Source organism: Phoca vitulina, unplaced genomic scaffold (genome assembly GCF_004348235.1).
Source record: "Phoca vitulina isolate PV1807 unplaced genomic scaffold, GSC_HSeal_1.0 scaffold48, whole genome shotgun sequence".
NCBI lineage: Eukaryota > Metazoa > Chordata > Mammalia > Carnivora > Phocidae > Phoca > Phoca vitulina.
This window is the reverse complement of record NW_022589751.1, coordinates 9,287,371-9,314,385: the sequence shown is the minus strand read 5'-3', so window position 1 is coordinate 9,314,385 and position 27,015 is coordinate 9,287,371. Positions and strand designations below refer to the sequence as shown.

Genomic DNA, 27,015 nt, shown 5'->3' with positions numbered 1-27,015 from the left:
TGTCAACCATAATTTTTCAGCTGCCGCTTCCCTCTGCACGTGGCCCTATACTTTGGCTTTCTGGCTTTTTTTCTTTTCAGAGCCCTTCTCTCTACTCGTAGTGCCAACACTCCCACAGAACTATCACACCTTTGAACTCAGAGAACTTGGACAGTTCCCAAGAAATAGGATTAAGACAACAAAACAAGTCACAGACCTAAAACCACCCAAGTCAGAGCACACTCACATGCAAACTGTATTTCTGCAGGCACGTATACAAAGGCAGAGGCAGAGGTCAGGAGAGGCTACCCCATGGCCATCCCAAGGGTGACCACTCAGGAGACTGGGATTGGAGGACAAGGCTCCTAGAGGAGACTCCTGTTTTGTTTTGTTTTTTAAAGATTTTTATTTATTTATTTGAGAGAGGTCGAGAGAGAGAATGAGAAGAGGGAGCAGCAGAGGGAGAGGGAGAAGCAGACTCCCCTGCTGAGCAGGGAGCCCGACATAGGGCTCGATCCAAAGATCCTAAGATCATGACCTGAGCTGAAGGTAGACGCTTAACCGACTGAGCCACCCAGGCACCCAAGACTCCTGTTATTTTTGTAAGAATCTATATAACTCCATACGTGTACTCCGTGCATAATTTAAAGCAATCCAGAGAACTCAAACTTGACCTTAGGAAGCATATTCACGGTCCAACTCCTTCATATTAAAAAGAGGAAGCTGTGCCTAGGGTGTTAGGAGACATGTCCGAGACCACTTACCCACTAAGTGGAGGGCAAGGCAGGACCAGAATGGTTGCTTTTTCTCTCCACCTCCCCATGGTGTGTCTTCTAATCTCTGTCCTCAGAAGACCTGACACACCTGCCGTTGGGGGGAGGGGCAGTGGGAGCAGCACCCACCTACTGCTGAGATTGGAGTCCTGTCTCAGAGTGGTGACGAGTAGGGAAGTAAGTCATCGAGCAGCATTTGTCCAGCTGTGCCAGCAGTCTACTGACAATGCTCAGCATTGAATGGACCTAATCTCTTCTGCTGCTCCCAGCGTGCATGCAAGAGAAGTACCACTGTTCCCATTTTACAGACTACTGAGGCTCGGAGAGGTAGAGAGTCAGGATTCAGAGGAGCCCTTCCTCACGCCAGAGTCTGTGCTCCCTTCGCTACACTTTCTGCCTTCTTAGTGCTCCCTGCCAGAGGGTCCCCTGCTCTGCCGGCCCACCTCCCTCCTCCCGGGACAGCCTGGCCCTGGGCAAACAACAGTGTTCTTTCTCCTGGCCAGGTCACGTGCCCATGTTTCGCAGTCGTTAAGAGCAGGCTCTGGGGCCAGGCAGTCCAAGTTACATACTTGTTCGGTCATGTGGGGCTGAATGACCTCGGCCTCTCTCTACCTCTGTTTCCCACCTCAAATGTGAAGGGTGAACACTGGACAATGTAAACCACGTAAAGGACTCGGCATGCCCGGCACCCAGTAAGCGCATAACAAATGTTAGCGCTCCTTCTCCATCTGTATCCAAGAGGCTTCTCCTGGTCCCACGAACTTGCCCAGAACTCCTGGGTGTGGCAGACAATAGGGGCTCATATTTGACATGGCAGGCAATGCCAGCCCATGGGAGCTGACACTACTCTGTGCCCCAAGAGCCTCTTGGTATTTCTAGAGCCTCTTGGTATTTCTAGAGCATCCCCCATCCAGGGACTGGTGGGTGTGAAGACCGCTCCGCGGGCTGCCCCTTTCCTCCACGCCTCTGTCCACTTCTCTGTCTCCTTCACTACCCCTCCCGTGAGTAGGCACCACCCAGGGTCCCTTCAGGTCCTTCTTGAGTCTGTGTCCCCTTTCCAGTCCCACCTTTGCAGCCACCAGCTGGGTGTGTCCTGCTGAGGTGTCCACGACTCACAGCATGTCCAGCAACAAACTGTACCTTGAGGTGCTTCCCTTTCCTGGCTCCCTATTTCTGTTCACCACACTGTCACCTTCCAGACACTTCCAGAGACTTTCCATCCCTTGGGCTCTTCTCCCTCAGTCCCCCATATCCAGCCAGCTGCATGTCTTGCCTGGTCCCGCTCTGTGATTCTTCCTCTTGCATCTGCTCCTTCCTTTCCATTCCCCCAGGGCCAGCTTCTGTCACCGTCATGTGCCTGCCACATAGTGTCTAGGTGGATCTCCTTGCTGCTCACTCCTCCCGCCTCCACTCTGTCAGACCTTAAAGCTGTGCCCAGCCCACGCCTTCCAGTGTTTCCTGCTGCTTCCTGGACAAGCTCAGTCTCGGCTATAGTCAACAGCCCAAACACCCCTCCCAGTCTGACCTCCGTGGCTCCCTCAGGGGACCCTTCTGGATGTCTAGACGTTAGTCCTTGGGGCATTTTCTCTCGGATTTCAGACACCTTGAGGTAGTTGTTACTGACTAAAATAGCAACAAATTTCGGCCCTCACGTGTCTATTCAACATTTGTTTAATGACTGATAGACCCGACTGCAGGCTTTCAGAAAGCTGTAAGGCCTCGTGTCTTGCCCTTTGAGAGTGCACAGTCTCTCTGAAGAGACAACACACACCCCCCCCAAAGCCACGCACATGCACAAATGCACTGGGCCCGGCGGCATACTCAGCGCCAGGTGGAGCAGACGGCACAACCGGAGCAGTCTGAGAGGTTTAAGGCAGAAGGTGGACCTTGACCGAGACCTGGAACAGACTCACGGGGAGGAATCCTCCCCTTCATGGTCAGAGGAATGGCATGAAAACCCAGTCTCAGGGGCAGATAAGTGCCTGGAGCGTTTGCGGACACGTACAGGACTGGCTTGGCTAAAGGAGCCTGCAAGGAGGAGGGCAGGGGGTTATAAGGCTGGGAAGGAGCTGGGAACCAGAGGGGAGGGGAGACGCTTTGTTGTAGGAAAGGGGTCTTCTCTTCAGGCACAACTTCTAAGAGTACTTGAATTTCTCTGGGGCTGATTACAAATGCACTCAGCCTCATTTGCATGTTGGAGATGTTATTGCAATGGGATGTATCTTGCAAACAGCATAAAATCTGAAAGAAACTTTTAATGCCTGGAGGGTATATTTCTTGTATATACTTTTAAAATGAACTAAATTTTTTTCCAGGAAAATCTTAAGCGGCTAAGGGACAGCATCACCCGAAGACAGAGAGAGAAGCAAAAATCAGGAAAGCAGGCAGGTATGTAGCTTTTGGGGGTGCTGCATTGTGGGGGGCTGCTATGATCCATTGTCCCTAACTCTCCTTTCTGTTGTGGCCTGAGTGGGCAGAGTGCTTGCCTGTTACCCTGTTTACAGATCTGGGTACCCCACTGTACTGTGAGGTTCTTTTGGGCAATGGCTTTGTTTTGTTTGTTTCTTTTTTTTTTTGAGAGAAAGAGAGCATGCGGGGCGTGGGAGGACAGAGAGAGAGAGGGAGAGAGAATCCTAAGCAGGCTCCATGCTCAGTGCAGAGCCCTGTGCAGAGCTCCAGCCCACAACCCTGAGATCATGACCTGAGCCGAAACCAAGAGTCAGACGCTTACCCGACTGAGCCACCCAGGAGCCCCTGTCTTGTTTATTCTTTATCTCTAGTACCGGGCACATAGGACACGTCAGCAAGTGAATGAATGGATTCACCTCTGCATTTCCCATCCTTTCACTCAAAGAGCATGATAAGATTTTTTCCCCAGGCACCTGAGTCTCCCCTTGGCATTTAGGAAGACATGTTTTTTGAGCAGAGACAGGAGAAAACTCATGCACATAGTATCTGTTTCCGACTGAAGCAGAGAATGGCATCATTGGTGTCCACACCACACAGTGCTTCAGAAGCCAGGACTCAGGTGTAGCAGGGCTCCGGCCATGTGCAATGGGGGTCCAAAGCAGGGCCATATATTCCAATTGTGTACAACCAGGCCTCTCGGCACCCCTAGCCCTGAGCAGTGATGGGCATTTGCCAACATTGCATATTTCCACCGAGAGCCTCCGGCATGGTGGTCTCTATGATTTATTTTGGCCAGCTTATACCAAGTAGAGCTGGCAATAAAAGGCTTTCAGAAGCTCTTGGATCTTGAGTAGAGCCCCATTAAATGAAGGACTAAGTTTATGTATAACTTCTATAGTCTGTCTTCAGCTGCCATCAATAGCCTGACTTCTCATGACCCTGGCCAGGCAGGTGACACCCCAGACTTTAAAAATGACATCTTCCTTCCACAGGCCCCTTGCTCATGCCTTTTCTTTCTCACCTGTATGAAAACTCCTGGGCTGGAAGACCCAGCCCGGCAGCCCCTGCTCGGCAAGGCCTCCTGGGCCACTGCATTCCTTCCCCACTTGAGCACTTATAGGACCTACCGTCCCTTCCATTCATCCGGCACTTCTTTTTTGTGCCTCTGATTGCTATTACTTCATTCCTGTATTCAAACTATCAATTCCCAGAGGTTCTGCCTCCAAAATGCATCTTAAATCTGATTATTTCTGACTGTCTCCCCTGCCACAGCTGCAGGCAGGCCGCCATCGTCTCTTCCTGGATGAATGAGGAGCCTCTTCAGTTGTCTCCCTGTGTCCACTCTCACTTTTCTACAGTTAATCCTCCAAACTGCAGCCAATGACCTTTTAAAAATAAAAAATCAGATCATGCCAGTCCCTTGCTCAAAACCCTCTAGGGGCTCTGGTCCCACCCAGAGTGAAATCACACTCCTCATTGTGGCCTGAGAGGCCCTACGTGGTCTCACCCCTCAGCTCACCTCCACTTTCCCCTTCAACCCCGTGCTCTAGTCCCAAAGGACTCCTTTATTGTTCCTCTAACAAGTCAAGAGCAGCCCTCCCCCAGGCCTTTGTCCCCCCTCCACTTTTCCCATGTCTTCACTGACTGGCTCTTTCCTCCTTCAAAGTTTGGCTGTAAGTTCTCCTCAGAGAGGCCTTCTCCACATTCTCTCCAGAGCGATCCTTCACAACTCATTGAGCCTTTGCTCACATTGTTTTCACATATCACAGACTGGAATTATCTTATGTGCCTACTCTCATGGTTATTTTCTGGCCCATCTCCCCACCGCCACCTGCCGTAAGCTCCATGAGGGCAAGAGCTTGTCTGTTCTGTGCTCTGCTGAATCCCCAGCGTGTAGGACAGTACCTTGATTGGGCTCAAGGAATCTCTGTTGGAATAAAATGTTTGGTAACACCATTCATTCATTCCACAAACACTTAACTGAGCGCCAGGTTCTCTGCCAGACATAGAGACCCGTAAGGCATGATCTTCACCATTGGGTAGTGTATGAGTTAGTCTGTTACTTGTGTAGGTCTGATTTTCCCAGCTAGAGCCTGCCCCACAATGCCTAACACAGTATTTTGCATATGGTACTAGCCTACTGAATATTAATGATTTTGACAGTTTGGGAAAAGGTGCATACAGAGGTTATAACCATGGCAGAAGGTCAGAGAGGTCATCCTAAGATGTCTGCCTGGGTGACTAGATCTTAAATGTATGCTTCCACCACCCAAGCTCACACGTGTTTGCCCTCCTGGCTGAAGGCAAAAAATCTGGTTCAAGATCTGCATAGTCATCTTAGGGTCAGACAATAGGTTCTAGGTGGGAAAAGGGACGAGGTGCCTTTTAAAACTAGAGCACATGAACCCAAAGATAGAAGCCTTGATTAAATGAAACATTTCACGCTTTGACACATAGGCAGCCTCAAAAAAGCTGTGATTTGGTGGTGCATGAGTGTTTGAAGGCCAGAGAGTTGTAGTGTTGGAGTTATGAGTGCTGGGCAGCTAGGGCTCCAGAACTGAGCCACTGGGTGTCATCACACCTTTACCACCCAACCGGTGGAGATATTGAAGCAAGACACACACATGTGCTGAGGAGTAAAGGGTACAGGCATGGGCCCTGGGGCCATCAGGGTTGGGGTCAAGTTCCTAGCCACTGCTCACCCCTAACCATGGGCAAGATAAGTCCCAACTAAGCCTCGGTCCTCATCTGCAAAGGGGCACAAATAAAAGTGCCTCCCCCACTAGGGTTTCTGTGAGGATTGAACAAGTTAGGGGATAGCTGGGGTCTCGCACAGTGCCTGGCACATGGAAGCACTGTTGTACAGACCACCCACCCGTCCAGCAGCTGGTGTCCTCTCAGGCAGGGCCTCCCAGGGTGCGTGCGCTGGGCTGGGACTCGCCATCCAGGGTCCAGCCCTGGAATCCTGGGTTTTGGAACATTATACAAAGTTCAGCCAAAGCTAATCAGGCTCTGAATAAGCGATACCCACCAGTGTCTCTTCACTAGAATGGTCAAGGTCTACATTTTTTCAAAGGAACATGGTTAAATGCCCTTGCTTCCCTTCCCCTCTACTCTTCAAGAAGACCCTCTGACTAGGTTTTATGGGGAGGTGTTAAGTATTTTTACTTTTTACATTAGGGGTTTTAATTAATGTCATAACTATTAGAAGATTAAACCATATCTAATTTGACACTAAACAAGAACAACTGGGGACCACATGCAATCCACCATAGAGAGAATGTTCTACCCATCAGCACCAAGAGTTTCCTTTCATTTTCATTTTTTTTAAAGATTTATTTGAGAGAGAGAGAGAGCACAGTAGGGAGAGGCAGAGGGAATGGGGGAGAGAGTTCCAAGCAGACTCCATGCTCAGTGCAAAGCCCAATGCGGGGCTCGATCTCACAACCCTGAGATCAGGCCCTGAGCTGAAACCATGAGTCAGATGCCTAACTGACTGCCCCACTCAGACGCCCCTTATTTTTGTTTTTTATTGTGGTAAAATACCCATAACATAAAATTTATCATTGGGCCTAAAAGTACAATTCAGTGGCATTAAATACATCCACAATATCAGACAACCATTACCGTGATCCATTTCTAGAACTTTTTCTTCCCCGACAAGGATTTGAGAGCAAATGGTGGGATATGATCCCAGGGAACACAGGGGGAGTGGGGAAGTGAGAGAGGGAAAGAGAGGTGGCCAGCAAGGTGCAGTTACCACTGTGGAGACTGGAGCTTCTTGTCCCTGGAGACTCTGGGAGTCAATGGACAGCACCATGGAAGGGGCCAGGGAGCTGGGCATTTCTTCACCAGCTCCCGTGTCTGGGGGAGGCCCGCTGGGGGCGGGGGTGCTTGTCATCTAGTTACCAGAGAAAGCCTCAGGCAGTTTGGAAGTTGAACCATATACTACATGGTGAGGCCCAAGGGCATCAGATCACCTGCCAAAGAGTGGGCATCATTTATGGTTGGCTAAATATGGCATATTATTTAACTCCATAAAACTCGATTATGTATTTAGTGGCATACTAACTTGTAATGGGCTATTTCACACTAAGTAGCCTCAGTGCTGCTTATGTGTGCTTGTGGGAGTAAAGGGTAGGCACTGGGGGTGGGGTAGGGGAAAGTGGGGGAAGAGATTAGGATTGTGACAGGTTTAGGGCAACCTACTCTGCTTTGACCATTGCAGCTCCTTTAAAAAAAAATCTTTTTTCCACATTGAGCTTCTGTTTTCACCAGACGAAAGAATTCTGCTTCCCTGGGCACCTTTACCACCCAACCAACTGGGCACCTGGGTGGCTCAGTTGGTTAAGCGTCTGCCCTCGGCTCAGCTCATGATCCCAGGGTCCTGGGGTCGAGCCCTGCATCAGGCTCCCTGCTCAGTGGGGAGTCTGCTTCTCCCTCTGCCCCTCCTCCCACTTGTTCTCTCAATCTCTCTTTCTCTTTCTCAAATAAATAAATACAATCTAAAAAAAAAAAAAAAAAAAGAACTCTGCTTCCTCCCCACCCCTCCCCAAAAAAAGAAAAAAGAAAAACATTTAGAAACCATTGACACAGGGTAACATCAATCTGTAGGAAAATTAGGGTTAACAAATGGCATTTCTGCTTAAAAGACCTTTTCTAGGAACGGAGCCCATTCTAAACAGAAGGGCTGACTCTGTTTATTTAGAAATCTCATTTGCCTTAGAAAAGAAAAACGACTGTTTTTCTTTAATTTAGGTTAGAACACCAATGATAATTAAAAAGTAAGAGTCTGTTCATAATAACGTGCTAGTCTTTCTTCAGCCTTGGGGGGTTGTCTTGTTCTTGCTGGGATGGTGCAGAACGTTGATGGTATAGATCAGAGGGGCTGGCATGGCCCGTGACTTGTTGAACACCCCCAAAGAAGACAGTCCGTATTTGTGTTCTGGGTATGTCTGGGGCTCATCTGGGGCAGGACCAGGAAGAGCAGGCCGGGTGCCAGGAAGCCTGGGCTCCCATCCCTCCACTCCAGTCACTGCATCACTTTATGATCCAGGACAATCCCTTTAATCACACTGTGCCTCAGTTTCTTCCCGCATGGTTGTACCTGACTTACCAACTTCACAGGGAAGAAGTGAAGTTCAGAGGAGGTATAATGACCCATGGAGACACGCTCCGGGAAAAGTACCGTGAGATATAATGCTGATTACTATTCCTGGCATTGTTTCTTTCTTCCAAGAATATCAGGATTTGGTGGACATTTAGACTGGCTCTACTTGATTTTTTGAACTTTTTTTTTTTTTTTTTAAGATTTTTTATTTATTTATTTGACAGAGAGAGACACAGTGAGAGAGGGAACACAAACAGGGGGAGTGGGAGAGGGAGAAGCAGGCTTCCCAAGGAGCAGGGATCCCGACGCGGGGCTCGATCCCAGGACCCTGGAATTATGACCTGAGCCGAAGGCAGACGCTTTACGACTGAGCCACCCAGGCGCCCCTGATTTTTTTGAACTTTTGACTCCCAATTTTTTTTTCCTGTGTATTTTACTTTCCTTTCTCATAGAACCGGTTGAGGGTAAAAAATTGCCACATTGAAATGCATTAAAGCAGATCGGAACCTCCCTTTAAGAGAGTGTTGTTTAAAAAAAATACTAGGTCAAAGCTGAGGAAAAAAAATAAAAGGATGATGCCTGTTTGGGCCCCGAGCCACTCTGGGCCCACACCCACGTGCAGGTGGTTCCAGGCGCTGGTGGCTGCTGCCCTGCTCCGTCGTAACGAGGCGAGCCTGAGCGTGTGAGAAAGATCTGTGTCACACAGAGACCTAGAAAGCTGGTTTAATACTAGGACCAAACACTGCGCTTGGAACCCGTCTCTAGGGTGAGGCACGTGTGAGGTCCACGTAAACCACAGTCCAGCTTTGTAACATCCTCTGTATGGAGTGTTTCCCACAGGCTCCGTCTGCCCCGTCCTCGAACTTCCTCTTTCCTACTGTTGTAGTCTCCCCATTCGCCGTTCTTGGGCAGACTCCGGCTTTGGCACGCGGAGCCACCTCTGCCCCTGGACTCCCCGAAGCCCTGGCCATACCCATCCCGCAGCAGGGGCGAGGCACCGGAGGAAGTGGTACCATGAAGATAAGAGCACACCGCCCAAAAGTACACGGAGCTCCCACCTCTCTCTCCCAGGGGCCCTGCCCCCGGGCTTGGGAACGTTCAGGGCATCACGGGAGCCCTGTCACACGAGCTCACCTGGTGTTCACACTTTCCCGGGGGAAGAAGTGGGGTATGGGCCTCCACAGATATTTTGTTCTGCTCAGTCTAGAACCCAGGGAGTGGAAATCTAGGGAGGACTAAAGACCAACTCCTAGGCAGGGCTAAGGCAGTCAAGAGACCAGTTTAATGCTGTGCAGAGCGAAGGAATAATCTCTCAGCTCCAAAGCCACTGGTCAGCCTTGCAAGTCTCGAAATCTTTTATGAGGCTGATGGACCTCCTTTCGTTAGCTCTCTGGGCCGTTGCTGTCGTTGCAGACCATGCACCAAGCACCCATCATTTGTTAAGGGATTCAGAGGCCGTATGAGTAGTGGTTAGGAACCTGGACTCTGGAGCCTGGGTTCAAATCCCAGCTGTCCCACTTACCAGCCATGTGCTCCTTCACTTCTCTGCAACTAGTTTCTGTTGGGAATGATGATAATAGTATTTATTTCCTGGGGGTTGGGAAGCTCCCAGAACTCTGCTTGGTGCACAGGATAACCAGTTATTAGGATCAACAGCTCTCACGAGTCCCCCTCCGGTAGGGAAGTCATCCATGTTGCACAGCTGGGGGGTGGCAGAGCTGCAGGCCCCAGATCTTTCCCTGATCGTGGGCTCTCTGCCTGATGTGGAAGCATTTGTTGGCCTTTCTCACGTGCCTCTGACCTCTCCTCTGCACACAGCGCTGGCCACACAGGAGTCTGTGGAGTTTCAGTGTTGAATTGGGCAGGGCTCCCTCCCCCTTCCCACGCCCTGTCCCTCCCTGCCCTTCCGTGCCAGACACCCTCCAGGTTCAGGCCTGGCAGGCAGGTGGAGAGGGAGCCGAGCAGTTTGGCGGGTCGCAGTCAGGTGCCTTGAAGCTTATCTCTGTTTCTTCTAATTCTAGACTTGGAGATCACCGTCCCGATTCGGCACTCACAGCACCTGCCTGGGAAAGTGGAGTTTGGAGTCTATGAGAGCGGCCCCAGGAAAAGCGTGTTCCCCCCAAGGACGGAGCTCAGGCGAGGAGACTGGAAGACAGATAGTACCTCCAGCACAGCAAGTGAGCAGCGCGGGGGGCTTGCCTTCACGTCTGCATTCCCGCTGGTGCCCCTGGGCTTTGGGACCAGTCTCTGCTGTAAGCCCAGCAGATTTGGGGGGCTCACAAACCCAGCAGGTCCAACTGGGATCTGCTGGGTTTGGGGGGGTGTAAGAGATGGGGGACATTTAGCCTGTGCAGTTTATCTTTTTTCAGAGGGCCAAAGATCCTTTATATCAATATCCCCTGAAGCCAGGTTGTGTAATAATTTATGACACCGTTCCTTTTATAACTAGAAAAGCCTAGTAATAACACTAGTTAACATTTATTGAGCATTTACTATATGCTAAGCCTGTTCTATAGATTCTCTGATTTAATTCTCACGATAACTCTATGGGATAGGCACCATCACCTGTATTTACTGAGGAGGAAACTGGAGTCTTAGTGCCTTGCCCTGGGTTAAACAGCTAATAAGTGGTGGTGTCAGGATTTGAACTCGGGCAGCCTGGATCCAGGGCCCAGATTCTCAACCACTATCCTTTCCGCTTCTTCAGCCGTGGTAAGGGGAAGGAAAAGGCCAAAGTCAGAAACATTAGAGAACAATGGACTTACATTTGAGAATTCCAACTTTATGGACGAGTTGAGGATCCAGTTAGGAAATGGGGGAGACATTTTGGTTGAAAGCTTGATGGAGTCTGACTGCAATAGACAACACCTGCTGATGGACACGCAGGAGGTGGGGGCTTTGTTTCCGTATCCAGGGCGGGGCTAGCGGACCTCAGACGCACCTGCTTCACCAGCAGAATAGATCTAGTTTCCCTTCTTTCATACAGTTTAGTGTTATCAAAACAGCGAGGAGAGCAATGAAAAAGTAGGAGACTCAGGACTGAATTTCAGGACTCGTGGCTCCTTAAATGTCAGGCAGAGAACCTCCAAATGGATATGAGGACAGGAAAGTCATCTAAACCCAGGGGTTCTTAATCTTTTCTGCATCACAGACCGTTTGAGAATCTGATCTATGCTCTGGATGTGCTTCCCAGAGAAATGCGTGGGCTTGTGTACATACATATACACATAGGGTTGCCTGTCTGTGGACTTAGGTCAAGAACCCCGGCACTAGTCTCCCTTCTTACTTTATAGATTGGGTATTTATAATCCAGAGCAGGAAAGAGTTTTGTGCAGGGTCACACAGCCAGTGAAGCCAAGGTGGGAGCAGGCCCAGATCTTCTCTCAGATTCATGTTCCTGCCACTCGCTATTACTGGTTGAAACAGACCCAGAGCCTATCACGTCACCACAGGGGATGTGGGCAGAGGAGAGAACTTCTCCTTCCATAATGGGGGTGGTAATGTGTATCCAAAACCCTCTTGAGGCAATTTAGAGAATTCTGGCAAGTTCAGAAATGGGAGAGCTTTTCCCAGTGATCCCCAGTGGCTGAGAAAGCACAAGGCAGGTGGCCCGTCTCTCAGATGTGTCGTGGAGGAGAGATGTGGTATAGATCTCAGGGTGAGGGCAGGGCATTCCGGGGCAGGGAGGAGGGGAAATTTAACAAGACAAATGGGAAGTACTCATTTCAGGTTCAGATTAATTTAAGTGATTTTATGTGTATGTTTTACTTTGAGGTGAAAAGAGAATGAAAAGCATAAACTATGCTTCTTACTTTGTGCAATGGTTTATTGCCCAGGGACAGCTAGCTCATCTGGTCAGAAAATGTTATTAAGTGTCAGACCAGTGGATTTTACTCTACTCTGTGGCTGTTGCCTGCATCCAGTCTCTGCTATACAGTTTCAGTTTTCTATTCAGTTTTCCAAAACACAGTGGCTTGAAACAACCATTTATTTATACCTGATTCTGCACTTGGGCAAGACTCAGTGGAGATGGTTCATCTCCGCACCATGTGGGTCAGTTGGGGTCACTCCTGCGCATGTCCTCAGCTGTAAGCTCGCCATGGGCGGGACCATCCTAGATGGTCTGTCATCCTTTGGGCCTCTCTACATATGGCCTCTAAGTCAGTAGCCTGAACTTCTTATATGGTAACAAAATCCAGAAAGGGAACATTCCAGGAGGATAGACCCCAATGTGCAAGTGCTTATCATGCTTTACCTTGCATCACACTCACTGTTGTCATATTGAAGAGCAAGCCACATAGCTATGCCTGGAAGGAGGGATGGAAGGGACTATTCAGAGCCATGGGTCCTGGGAGGTGAAGGTCTGGGAGTCACTGATGGATCTTGGGGTTGATGAAGTGATGGTAGCTGCTGCCATCAATCAGATGCTTCGTCTTGCAGGCCCCGTGCCAAGCATGTGTCCATGTGACCTAACCCATTCCGTGCAACAATGCTGGGAGTTCTAGATCAGGAAACGGACATTGAGAGGTTGGGCCCTGGGTCACAGGCCAAGTAGGCAGAAGGTCTGCCTGGGATTCACATCCAGATCTTGCTGTGCACTTAACCATTGGCACATACTGCCTTCCAAATAGGTATAGTCCCCAGGGCAGGGAGACAGAGTGGAGCTGGCCCAGCCCTGATCTACCAACTGCCCTTTACCCGCCAGGGTCACACCCTGAAGATGGCACTATTTGTATTATGGCACAGCTGTCATCTCTTGGGAACCACAGAAAAACAGATGCAGGTTAAATCTGGTCTAACTAAGATTTTAGTTAAGAATATTAATGTTGTGTTTAACGGAACACACGTTTTATTACAGAAAGACTTTTAACCTTTTCGTAGATTGTCGGGTCCATGTTTCTTAAGGGTCATATTATATTTGGTCACTTTTTTCCCCCTCATTCATTTATCCACCAAATATTTGAAGATTGCTCTGTGTATTCTGAGCAAGACTGTACACTGGAGATACAAAGATGAAAAAGAAATGGAGCCTGTCTTCAGGGGGCTTGTAATGGAGTAGAGAAAATATAAAACTAGCATGAGTTAGATGCTTGTCTGATCTTCCTTCCTGGTGACAGAGGCCTGGAAGAGGTGGGCACTGGCTTCCTGCCCCTGGCGAGAGGGAAGGTGATGGGGGCCAGAGGCTCCTACCAGGGGATGGGCGTAAGCAAGTCAGCCTGGGGAGGGAGAGCGTCAGGGCAGATGAACCAGGGAGCCAAGGCTCAAAGCCAAACTCTGGGGGTTAAAGATCTAGGAACGCCCAGGGAAGGCACAATGGGAGCTGGTGAGTGTGAGTTTCTAGGGCCCTGGAGCGAGTGCCTGCACAGCTTTTTGCTCTCTCCCAGCGGATAACCTTCGGAAGGAGGCTGGTTCAGCGAGGGGGTGGGATGAAGAATGGTGAATGACAGAGACTTGGCTCTACAGGACTGGGAGCCCATGGGCTGGACGGGTTACTTCCTTTGGGGGAGTCTGGAAAGGTTTCCATAGCATTTGTCCTGAGCATTGGAGCCTGAGGTTTTTGCCTTGTGGGTAGGGGTGGGATGGGGACATTCTGGCCAAGTGGACATTGTTATGTATGGGTAACTGAATACAAAGGAAAAGGGTCATGTGCTCCTTAAAAAACACTCTGAATCCCCTGGCTTATTAAGTATTTTGATATATTATTTTAAATGTAAAAATCTATCCCCAAGAAATAATCCAAAATTATAATCTTAAATTGCTCTATTTCAGCTCACATCTGAATTAATTAGGTCAAAGTTGATAGCATAATAAAGTTGAAATTAAGACTACTTATAAACTAATATGATGAGAAGCTGTTTTAAGAGGAAATTCAGTAAACCTAAGATCTGGCAATACTGGTAGTGGCGACAGTGATAAATTAAAGTCAGTTTTTTTGGCCTTAGTTGACCGACTGTTCTTCTTTTTTTTGCTCCTGGATCATCACATATTTGAGCTCGTTCTAATTCTGTGCTGTCCAGTATGGTAGCCGCTAGCCACGTGTGGCTATTTAAAATGAAGTTAATTAAAACTAAATAAAATTTGGGCGCCTGGGTGGCTCAGTTGGTTGAGCGACTGCCTTTGGCTCAGGTCATGATCCTGGAGTCCCTGGATCGAGTCCCACATCGGGCTCCCTGCTCGGCAGGGAGTCTGCTTCTCCCTCTGACCCTCCCCCCTCTCATGTGCTGTCTCTCTCATTCTCTCTCTCTCAAATAAATAAATAAAATCTTTAAAAAAAAAAAACTAAATAAAATTTAAATTTAGTTCCTTAGTTCCTGGTATGCACTAGCTACCATATTGGATAGTATACAATAGAACATTTCCAGAAAGTTCTATTGGATAGTGCTGTTCTAGTAAGATAGGTAGGTGATACATTCCCAATTCAAATGCCTTGAGCACCTAAACTCACAAATCATAGTTTCTACTGTGAGCATAAATTACGCTTTGGAGTTTGTGTTTTATATTTTGTCTGTATCAAACTGGCCCCTTATTGGGGTGCCTGGGTGGCTCAGTCGGTTAAGCGTCTGCCTTCGGCTCAGGTCATGATCCCAGGGTCCTGGGATCGAGTTCTGCATCGGGCTCCCTGCTCATCAGGAAGCCTGCTTCTCCCTCTCCCACTTCCAGTGTTCCCTCTCTCACTGTCTCTCTCTCTGTCGAATAAATAAATAAAATCTTAAAAAAAAACAAAACAAAACTGCCCCCTTATTGGAAGGTATATATATATGTGTGTGTGTGTGTGTGTGTGTGTGTGTGTGTGTGTGTGAGATTACATGCTTGCTATAATTTCTAAATAAGTAAAAAACTTCAACAAGATGTTTGCAGATTTTAGAAATACCACTGAATGAGTAAGAAATAGAGCATCTCTGCTTCCTTGTCTGTCAAACCAGAGCACTAATATCAGATAGGATTTTCATAGGGATTAAGTGCTGTCATGTTTTTAAAGCATGTAATGTGTGGTAAGCCCTCAGTAAATGGTGGCTATAAAGCAAAAAAAAAAAAAAGTAATAAAAAGGTGAACCATTTCATTTTATGCTGAAAGAAAAACTAAACACTAATAAAATGGTATAAGATGGCAGCATTTTGAAGATCCCATATTCACAGCTTATGTTTTGTTTCTATCAGTAAAAATAAGTAAGTGCTAGAGTCCTGCATTTTATTTTAGCCTGAGAGAATCTACAGTCCAGCTAATTTTGTTTGTACCCTTCAGGCAGTACGAGTAACCGATCCAGCACCCGGAGCCTCCTCAGTGTGAGCAGCGGGATGGAGGGGGACAATGAGGTGAGGGCTGGGGACCCCACCCCTGTTTTTCTTGTCCGAGGGGTCATTCCACTGCAGGATATAGAAATCCAGGTGAAAGAAGCCAGACAAGAAAGGTGACATAATATAGGATTCCATTTATGTGAACTATCCAGAATAGGTAGCATCAGAGAGACAGAATACCGATTTGGTGGTTCCCAGAGGCTGGGGGGAGGGGGAAACGGGGAGTACTGTGTTTCCTTTTGGGATGATGAAATGTTTTGGGACTAGATAGAGGTGGTGGTTGTACAATATTGTGAAAGTACTAAATGCCACTGAATTGTTCACTTTAAAATGGTTAATTTTATGTTATGTGAATTTTACCTCAATAAAAAGGGAGGAAGGGAGGGAGGGAGGAAGGAAGGAAGGAAAGGAGGGAAGGGAAAAAGGAGGGAGGGAGGGAGAAATAGAAATTCGCTCTGACTGGTTAAGCCAAAAGGGCATCTGTGAGAAGGAGCGGGATGACTATCAAGGAATCTGGGGGTTGAGATCACATTTTGGGGCCTGGATCAGGAGCAGTGAGAAATGGCAGAGCCAAGGCCCCTGCTCCGTGTATCCCCAGGGCGACATGCTCTTTCGTCTCTTCTTCCCTGGGCATATCTGCTTTCTTCTCTCTCTATACGCTGGCCTTTTCCGCTCCTCCACGTGTATGGTGGCAAAGAGGCCCTCGAGAGCCACAAGGCCTCTGAGGAGAGGGGGAGCTGCTGCCGTAGGCTGAAGCCCAATTTGGGTCAGGGTGTCTATTCTGATCCAGTGACCAGTTGCTGGGACGAGCAGGAGGGGTCACTGCCAACCCAGGAGACTCCCTGAGATCGGGTCCTCGGGGTGGGTGGGCCACCCCTCCAGTGAGCAGCTTCTACTAATTACCCCACGACGGAGAACCACTCACGGTTCTGCTGTCCCAAAAAGGGACTTTGGTTTAAAAATAAAATTTCTCCAGCTCTATCTGGTTATACAGAGCAGGCTTCCCACCCTTTAATATGCATAAGAATTACCTAGGATCTTGTTAATATGCGGGTTCTGATCAAACAGGTCTGAGGAGGAGCTTGAGAGCCAGCATTTCTCACAAGCTCTCAGGTGATGCTGATTTGATGGCCCACAGAGGGCACTCTGAGTAACAAGGACCATTAATGATAATTTGGGCTTCATTGTCTCCTCAGTAACTGTAGGCGTCAGTGGAAAGCGGACCTGGTGTCGCTGGGTTTATTCTCAATTTGTGAATAACCTTAGCCAAAGCCTGAGGGGGACTGAGAGGCTTTGGGATAATGGTGTCCAGTTATGCTTGTTGTTTAATGTAACTTCCCCTTTTCTTTCTCATCTTTTTTGCTGCAGGATAATGAAGTCCCTGAGGTTACCAGAAGTCGTAGCCCAGGCCCCCCACAAGTGGAAGGAACCCCCACTGTGCCCCTTGAGAGGCCCCCCAGGGTACCTCCAAGAGCTGCCTCACAGAGGTAACATTGATGCTGATAAGAAATGTTTTCCTCACTCTGTGAATTCCAGTCGGGGGAGAGTAAGATTTGGGGACATCTAAGATGACCTAAGAATGAGTGCAGAGCTAACTAAAATACCTACTTTTAATGCATTTCAGTATGGACTTTTCATTAATTTGATTCTTTAAATAGCAAGTGCAATATTTCCTCAAAGAAGTACTTTGGTAAACATCAACTTTTTGAGATATTTGTATGTTTGCTTAGAATTCAGCTCCCTAATAACTAATTCCCTTGGCTGTATTGTGGGGACAGTGCTTTTTGGGGACCAGGAGGTAAGAAGGAATTGGAGATGAAAATAAAGGGAGAAGTGGACAGACACCTAGCGCACAATCAGCTTCTCTTTCCAGAAAACCAGAAGAAAAGCACACTGGGTCTTGGACTAGATTAAGACTTGTTCTGTGTGGCAAACCCGGGTGTGCCTGACTGGAGGCTCTAGTGTCTTAGTCATTTTGTGACACCTGTTCAAGAAGGTCAGGGTGTCAATAGGAGGAGATCCAAGACCTAAGACCTCTTATTCCTAAAGATTGTAGAGTTTGGAGGCAGTTAACTAATTGCACCAAGATGAAAATAGTGGTTAGTTTGAAACTATAGCTGCAAGACTCTGTGGGATTTTGTTAATGGGAGAGGAAAAGAGAACAACCAGGTAAACAGGTTCCAGAAATTAAAGGATAGAAATTGGGATACATGTAAATATGTAAACAGAGATGGCTGATAAACTTTTGGGGGAGTCTGGAAGCATGTTGTGATAAAAATGGGAGCAAAAAAGAGGAAAACACTTTTACTAAAGAAATAGTGTTTGCAAAAAAATCTGTAATTGATAGAGCTTGGCATTTGGGTTCCTTTTTGGTGTGAAGAAAGATTAGCAAATACGCAATTGTTTTGTAAGTATGTATGCAATTCGCATAATAAGATGAGGAGATGTTTGAAAAAATAATAAAGCCAATAAATGGCTTCCATGCTTGACCCGCTGACAGACAGGAGGGGAGGCTCACCTTGGGGGTCTCCTCTCCCCTTCCAGATCTGGGAATCAGTAACTGTTCTTTGGCCATGTCTCCTGAGTGCCTCTGCTCTCAAACAGCACTGGGGGTGCAGTGCTTGTCGCCCCCTCCCAGTCCTGGTCCCTTTTCTGCTCACTCCACATGCTGTCCCCAGAACTTGAGCTGCCAGTGAGGACTCCAAGCTTCCACGTCTACCTCAGCCCTCTGTTTCCTACTCTCTGCTGGCAACCTCGACCCAGATGCCCCACAGATATCTCAAACACAGCCCGTGCAAAACTGAATTAATCCCACCTGCCATTCTCTGCCTCAAACTGTCTTCTTCTGGTGAGTTCCCAACCTGCGATAATGGCACGGTTCTCTCACTTCCCCAAGCACCAAACCCAGGAGTCATCCTCCAACCCTGCCTCCCTGGCAGCTCCCACAGAGCGTGTCTCCAGGCTCTGTCCGTTCTGCTGCCCTTTCAGCTCTCAGATCCACCCCCTCTCCATCTGCCTGTGCCGACGTTCATCCTCGTAGACCCACACTTACCTCCCTCCTCCACGTTACTGCCAGAGTGCGCTTTCTAGATCAGAAATTGCTGATGATGTCACTTCCTGGCATAAAAGCCTTCACATTTAATGCTGTAGTTTTTAGCATTAAAAACTGTCTAGCCTCAAGTCCCACCTTCTCCTGTATTCACTGATGCTCCACCCCTGCATTCCCAGTGAGCTGTGCCATTTAGAACTGTGTCTTTGCCTGGAATGCTGTCTCCCTACTCCTTTCCAACCTCGGCTTAGAAAATTCTTGCACATCTTTTAGGATTCAGTCTAGTCATTACCTCCTCTATGAAGCCTTCCCTAATATTCCTATGCAGAATGAGCCTTCTTATGGTTCTCCAAATACCTCTATTATAATTCATTCCACGTTATGGCCCTTGTTTATGTATCTGTTTCCTCAAGTGGATGGTGAGCCTTGAAAGAATAGAAATTGTTTTTGACTAAAACATTTTTCCTACTGTCCCCAGCCCCAGTGCTTAGCACAGTAACTGGAACACAGTAGGAACTTAATAAATATTTATCGTGTAAGTGAATTACTGGATGGATGAGAGATTGGTACTGTTTGTGTTAGACTACCCATCTCTTGCAGAGTTAGCCATCAGGTCGTCTGCCACAGGGCAGGTGGGTCATAGATTAGTGGAAAGAGGCTTCACACTCCCACCTTTGAGTTCTTAATGTATTTCAAAGTCAGGGAAGGCAGATGGTGACAAGAACAGGAGCAGATGCATTATACCTCTGAACAGCATGTCCCTTGCAGGGCATTAGTCCTTAGAGAGTGGGCAGCTAACAATATCACACTCTTCACAGGTGAAGTCCTGCCAGTTGACCAAAAAAACCAAAACCAGACAAACAAAACCCCAAATCTTACTGAGCCATTGCTACTTTGCTTTTTAAGCATATTTTGCCATTCACTAGTGATTTGTCAGTCACTAACAATTTGTGCACTCCCCTTTAAGGCAAAGCCAAGGTCCTGTGTAATCAGAACACTCTTCTGGAGGCCTCCTGCAGTGCCAGAGGTTAATACTTTAGATGCAGACTTGTGAAGAGGTCTGTGGAGTCCCTAGGAGGGGCTGGAGTGGTCAGGGAGTGAGGGTACTTGGGACAGAAGCTATTTACTAATAGGGAAGTTTAAAAATATTTTCAACAATGTTATGATCATACAAAAGCATACCAGCTAAATAACGGTCCTGCTTTGAAAGAACATTAACCAACATCAAGATTGCTGGGTTCTTGAACCAAACTCGTCAGCCGCAAGACCTTACTCTCAACAGGGAGGAGAAAACAGCCAGTTCTTAGGTACCTCTAGGCACTTGTGTTTCTAACTTCAGCTCCCTAGTGTCCTGCAGAGGCTGTCTCCCCACAGACCAGCCCTTGATTCTGATTTAATACGCTTTACTTCCATGGTTCTGGTATGTCTAGAATCACAAATCCATTTCCCTGAGATAGGACTTCCAATCCTAGGTTGGGATTGTTCATCAGAATAAAATACAGAAATAATTTGCTTGTAGGCCTACCCCAGCTGCAGAATGGGACAGCAGAGAGAGAGGAAAAGGGGCCAGCAGGGCATCATGACTGTCTTTATGGTGGACGATAAATTGTAAGGCTCACGGAGCATCCATGGGAAAAAGACTAAGAACAGATCTTTATTCATAATAATAAAATTATTAGCTTTACTTCTTGAGTGCCTACTCTAAGGCTCAACTGTGCTACCTACTTTCAGTTGTCATCTCCAAGCCTCACACAACACTCTGATGTACATATCTGTAGGTACTTCTGTTGGGCTGATGAGAAATATGTTCAGAGAAATTGGAACTTGTCCTTCAGCTGTGTGCATAGTTGCCTTTGCTATATGTTCCCATAGGTTCTGAACTTCCTCTATCAAAATAGTGCAGTTTACTGATTGTTCCTATTGTCTGTTTTATCCATTACTTTCTTAGCACTGTGAGGGCAGGATCCATGTCCATTGAACTTGCTGCTATATCCCATGCTCAGGAGTAGACACATAGTAGATAAATGTTTTTTGAGAGGGAGGGAGGGAAGGTAAGAAGGAAGGAAAGAAGCAAGCAAGCAAACAAGCAATCCAGGAAGCCAAGAAGCCTAAGCTTACTGAGGTGATGAGTGGTATTACCTGACTTTCCTTCAGCCTTCTCCTGTAAGCCCTGGTTCATAGGGCAGGTTGGGAATGCAGAAGGAGACGGTCCATTTGTTTTTTCTGGATAAAGAGGCAACTACACAAAACCACCTACTTCCAGAGGCCACAGCAGGGCCTCCTGAGGATGTTTGTGGCAGTTCTTTTCTATTCCTGCTTCCCTGCCTTGTTCCTGAGACAGCCAACTCTTTTGTCATTTCCTTGACCTACGTAAAACTTGCATTCAAGAGACACTTAGTAAATATTTAATCATTGATTCATTCAGTCCTCAACTATGCAACTCCAGGATAGCACAGTTCAATTACAGCACCTGACAAAGCTCTCTTTCTTGACTTATTGACTTGCTTCCAAGAGAAGCAAATATTGGTTTTACGGCACACATGTGGAAACACCAGCCACAATTGTTGAACCTCTCTGTAAAGAGACTCACCCAGGTCTATCTGGAATGGCATTTAGGACTGTTTAAAAGCCATCCAGAATAACATGGAGGGGGGCTTCTAGGAAAGTAAATGTGGAGTTGGGATAACACACTTAGTGGTCCCATGAGGAAGCAGTTGTGAGAAGCAGACTTTAGAAATTCTTAATTCTTCTCTCAAGGGACCCCCTCCTACAGTATGTCTCCTGCCTGGCTGCATATTTGAATCACTGGTGTTTTAAAATATAGGCTTTATTATTATTATTATTTTAAAGATTTTATTTATCTGAGAGAGAGAGATCGAGATCATGAGCAGTGGGGAGGGGTAGAGGGAGAAGCAGACTCCCTGCTGAGCAGGGAACCAGATGCAGGAATCAGTCCCAGAGTCATGGGATCATGATCTGAGCCAAAGGTAGATGCTTAACCAACTGAGCCCAAGGCTTTATTATTATTTAGGTATGGTAAGATAAACAGATCAGGAGACAACTGTTCTTGAGAAGATAGTTTGTTGTACCCATAGATCCCAAGAGGAGGGGGCATATTATGCCATGGGGGCCCGCTGGGGAAGTACCAGGTTTAGTCAGGAGAAAGGCTGTGGAGTTGGGGAACAGGGCCAGAGCTTTTATTGTGGTTTCTGCAGGAGGGTACAAGGAAGGTAGAGTAAGCAGATTTAGGATTGGCTAGTTTGAGTAATTTCAGTGGGCTCTGGGGCAAAGGTCCCTAGTTGTCTGGCGCCCGGCACTCCTGGCCCCCGTGTGATTAGGGCAGATGGATAGTGGCCCAAATGTGGGAGCCCATAAAGGAAGTGGCTGGGGTATAGGCTGGGACTGGTTAGTTTGCATATGAAAGGTGTGCTTGGCAGCGAGTTGCTATCTATAAGAATTAGTTTGCCATGGGAGGGACAGTCCCTCCAGGATTAGCAAGCCTCCAGGTATCAAAGCATCAGAAAATAAAAGGCAGGGGCGCCTCGGTGGCTCAGTTGGTTAAACATCTGCCTTCGGCTCAGGTCATGATCCCAGGGTCCTGGGATCGAGCCCCACATCGGGCTCCCTGCTCGGTGGAAAGCCTGCTTCTCCTTCTTCCTGTGCCTACTGCTCTGCCTACTTGTGCTCTCTCTATCTCTGTCAAGTAAATAAATAAAATCTTAAAAAATAAATAAGTAAAAAATAAATAAATAAAAGACGTGGTTAATATAACTTGTTGGGGAGGGACACTTAAAAAAATTGTGATGCTTGAGCCTTATCCTCTCGAGGTTATGAAGGAATGGGTCTCGGAGAGAGCCTGGGAATTGGCATTTTTTAAAGGTCCACTGGTGACGCTAATGTGCAGCTAAGGTCGTGATGGCACGGCCAGCGGATATGCCACTCAGCGGTCCATATGGTCTCATCCAATACGGAACATGTTCTTTGCATAGCTTACCAAGTTTCCAACACACCATGGATGCCCAAGAACTAGTTAATCAAATTCATTTAAAAATTGTTCCTTTATCTTTTATTTCAGGCCTCCTCCCAGGGAGACCTTCCACCCCCCTCCACCTGTTCCACCCAGAGGGCGCTGACTCCCACCTCCTAAAACCTGCCTACGTCCGGACTTCAAGACTTGCAATTTCAGCCTGTTAATGATGTCTTCATGTTGAGTTTTATGGCAGGACTACTGACTTAAGACCTCCTCTCATGGCTGATGTCGTTGTGGCCCTGCTGGTTTGGGCTTTCCTTGAAGAAGATATTCTTAAGGCATGAAGAAGTGAAAAACTGAGGATTTTATTCACCATCACCAAGTATATTGATCCATAGCCTTGTTTGCCAGAAGGATAAAGACTTAATTGGAATACTTACCTCAAATTTGGCATGTCAGAAGCCTGAGAAGATTGATTAGAAATGTACTTTTACAAGTGATTTTACTGAAATGCACTTATATTAGGCCTTACTTATTTGCTAGTCCAGACTAACTTCTAGAAGTGGTTATGATTTAAGACTTACAGTATCCGGGTAAGGAGATATGTTCTGATTTTTAAAGTTCTTCAACTTTTCTATAGATTCTGGAGGGTGTCTAAACGCCAGGCCTGGTCACAATAGAACAAACTGAAAAAGACTTTAGAGATGGATTAGTCCTAACTCCTTTTATATGGAAGGCAAATCTGAGGTTCCACAGAAACTCAGAGTATACAATTGGTTAGAAGAAGAGATGTGTTTAGAGGCTGGGTCTCTTAATTTCAGGTCACCACACTTTCAATCTCTAGATAGCCAATTGCTCTCCCTCAAGAAATGCCCACATGTAGAAATTTGGTCACTAACTGACTATTGACCTTCCAGAAATGTCCTTCCATATCTCCCAGGCATGGGACTATCAAGTATTTTTTTCAATTTGGGCATTTATAATTCAGTATGCTTTCAAAACAGTATTGTTGCCAAGGAACATCTGTAAATGGTTGGGAACCAGAAGCTTGGGATACCAATGACCACATTTATTGTTCTGCAGCCTTTATAGGTCTTATTAGTTCTGGCCATAAGGAGAGAGAAGGATCCTTGACTCTTTCTCTGCCAAGAGGTCAGAAGAGAAAGGAAGAATGTAAAATAGAAACATTTATCTATTTCCTTGTTATTACCACTAGACTTGGGATATCTGTACAAAGAATAGAGAGCCATTAATATGTCATTATGTCATTAATTTGTCATTATGTCATTAATATGCCACTAATATGTCATTAATTTTGAGTCACTGGCACAGAAATCTGCCTTTAGAGCACAGATCCTTAATTTGATACTTATACGGTAAAGTTAGATTCAGACATATTTCTTTAAAAAATATCAGAAATCTGGTGATTTTTCATGAAATGTATTCTCTATCCCACACAGATACAAGTCACAGTATTAATGATCTATTTAAGTACAGTTTTATTATGTCCTTTTCTAATGATTCAGGTTGGTGTTGTTTTCCAATTTCATTCATCGGTCCAGCAAACAAGGACTCGTATTGAAATTAATAGCTTATGGGTCGTGGGTCATTTTTCTGACATAAAATACACTATTGGCCGTGGCCATTAAGAGAGTGTTTGTGCAAATCACCTACCGCAATGCCTGGCATGTAGTAGCCATTCTGCATGGTTCCTTTACTCTCTTTGTCACTTCTTTGGGAGGAAGAGGGTAACATGGGATAGAGGGAGAACAAGAAATTATAATGTTGGTATGGTTGTCCTTCCTCTTATTTATACATGATCTCTTAAGCACATTTGATTTTGACAAAAGCTACACTTTTTTTTTAATATTCAGTATCTCTGAGCCCCTTCTTAGAGGCCAAATTTAGATTTTTGTACATTCTCTGATTAATAAGCATTTAGATCAATAACATGGTAAAACTTACTGCCACCTGTTGGTGTTAGCATCTTCGTATGCACATCACTGTTTGTACAATATTGGCATATTTGATTACATTTTATTCTTCTGTGAAAGTAAGTGGAAAACATAAAATTGAAAGTGCTGATTAGACACTTGGGTCTGACAAATGTGACACACTTGAGACATGGGTGGAGATGGTCAGGAGTTCATTGCACATCCAAGCTGCTCCATGTTATCAAAGAATGTCTCCAACAATGAAGTGAAATTCTTCATTTTCTGGAAACAGAACTACCCATTATAACATAAATTTATTCAACTTCTGCACACTCAACTTTTATACACATTTTTAGGAATATATTATGTAACAAAACCTTGGATTTCAATACAGTGAGGATCAGAAACTAAATTTGTAAGTAGGTATCCAAAGAGACTGTTAAAAAAGTTCTCTGCTTTGGGAGACAACTCTGCTGCCACCATCCTTCCCCGAGATTTTATGAGCTGGTTCAATAGAAAGGGAAGCTATTAGTCATATTCATGGTCATTGCCTTTGCTTCTAACTGTACAAGGCACATTGTCCTTTAGTTCCTAGGCCAGTATTCTTCCTTAATCTCATATTAAAACCTGTGAGCAGATAACCCAACGATATAAGCAACAAAGCACGAAGACTGAGAGACTATGAACAAGAGGTTGGTGTTACAATCAAATAATTTAACTTGACATATTTAATGATGTGAATAATCCCTAATGCTTTGCCATAATTAGGCAAAGTGATAGTATGAAAATTACTTCAGTGAGGAGTTTTACAAGTCAAGCTAAGTACTTACTCTCCCCTCCATTTTTCTTGCTTTGTTACTAAAAAAGGGAGGTTCTAGCCTGTCCTATATCACTTCAGTAGTTGGGATTTTTAAATCCCTCTCCCATATGCACCAGGAAATAGGATGATTTTCTGTGCTCCTCTTTCAAAGAATAGTGTTTGGTTTTGCAGCTGGTTGGCTGAGGAAGCATTAATAACAGATTTATTTCAGTCTGAGAACCAATTGTTTTAAGTGATTGCTTCCTAAAGAAAGAACTTAGAACAATTAGAAAGTTTGTTCCCTGCCTAGAACATTCCAGCTAGAACAGAAAAGAGATGTACAAAGTGATGAGTAGCAATGGAAGGACTGCCCCACCCCAGAAGTAAATAACTAGAAAGACAAACATAAAGTAGAAAGAAGAAATAGAATTTCAAAGAAAAGGGTATCTGAAACTAGCCCCTATACAAGGCTTGTCTTGGGCAGCCATAAGGCAAGTAGATCTCCTCACCTGCCCACCAGAGTCTTAAAAGTTCATATAGAGAGGCCTTAACTGGGTTCAGTCACATATACCATCCAGATGGTCTCAACAACACCTTACTCCCTCAAGGTTATGTTCTTGGAGCAGCTCCCACTTTGGAAATAGTGGGCAGAGTATATATTCCAAAGACAGGGAAGGGGGTGAGGATCCTCCGACTGCCAGCGTACGGCGCGAGGGTCAACTGGCGGTCATGTTCTCTCAATTACCTGCTCTAACAGTACCTGACATTGGAAATCAAAAGATATGTTGTTATTTATAGACCAAGACTTTTGAAGATCATGTTTATTAAGAATGAAAATAAAAGATTGAAATGGTGGGTTTCTGGATCATTTACTGGTCATAAGCCCTTTAACCAACTGAGTCTTACTAGGACTACCATAAACAGGCTGGACAGCCGTTGGAGGAGGGGTGTACCCTTTCACTAGCATGTTTTCTCCCCTCCCTTTTGGTGTCAGGGAATGGGGTCATCAATCTAGATGAAGAAACTGGTGAAACAAGATATATCAATGTTTTTTACTCCTTAGTCTGACAGAACAGCCCTGATCTTTTTTTAAAGATTTTATTTATTTATTTATATTTTTTAAAGATTTAATTATTTATTTGACAGAGAGACAGCGAGAGAGGGAACACAAGCAGGGGGAGTGGGAGAGGGAGAAGCAGGCTTCCTGCCGAGCAGGGAGCTCGATGCGGGGCTCGATCCCAGGACCCTGGGATCATGACCTGAGTGGAAGGCAGACGCTTAATGACTGAACCACCCAGGCGCCCCAAGATTTTATTTATTTTTGAGAGAGAGATAGTGGAGAGGGAGAGAGAGTGCACGAGCTGGGGGGAAGGGGCAGAGGGAGAAGCAGACTCCCTTCTGAGCAGGGAGCCCGATACGGGGACTTGATCCCAGGACCCCAGGATCATGACCTGAGCCGAAAGCAGTCGCTTAACCAACTGAGCCACCCAGGTGCCTGGAACAGTCCTGATTTTTTTTTTTTTAAAGATTTTATTTATTTATTTGACAGAGAGAGACACAGCGAGAGAGGGAACACAAGCAGGGGGAGTGGGAGAGGAAGAGGCAGGCTTCCCAAGGAGCAGGGAGCCCATTGTGGGGCTCGATCCCAGGACCCTGGGATCGACCTGAGCCGAAGGCAGACGCTTAACTACTGAGC

At 46.4% G+C, this 27,015-nt stretch overlaps 1 protein-coding gene across 1 annotated transcript in view; it reads left to right on the top strand.

The window, feature by feature from the left end:
• PIK3AP1 (phosphoinositide-3-kinase adaptor protein 1) overlaps window positions 1-26,168 on the top strand; it is a 113,042-nt gene extending 86,874 nt beyond the window's left edge. Inside the window, exons 13-17 of the mRNA XM_032432378.1 lie at window positions 3,068-3,140; window positions 10,293-10,448; window positions 15,515-15,585; window positions 16,936-17,054; window positions 22,692-26,168. Coding sequence (XP_032288269.1) covers window positions 3,068-3,140; window positions 10,293-10,448; window positions 15,515-15,585; window positions 16,936-17,054; window positions 22,692-22,749 — 477 coding nt within the window. The 3' untranslated portion in view covers window positions 22,750-26,168. The remainder of the gene's footprint in view (window positions 1-3,067; window positions 3,141-10,292; window positions 10,449-15,514; window positions 15,586-16,935; window positions 17,055-22,691) is intronic.
• Window positions 26,169-27,015: the final 847 nt, after the last annotated feature.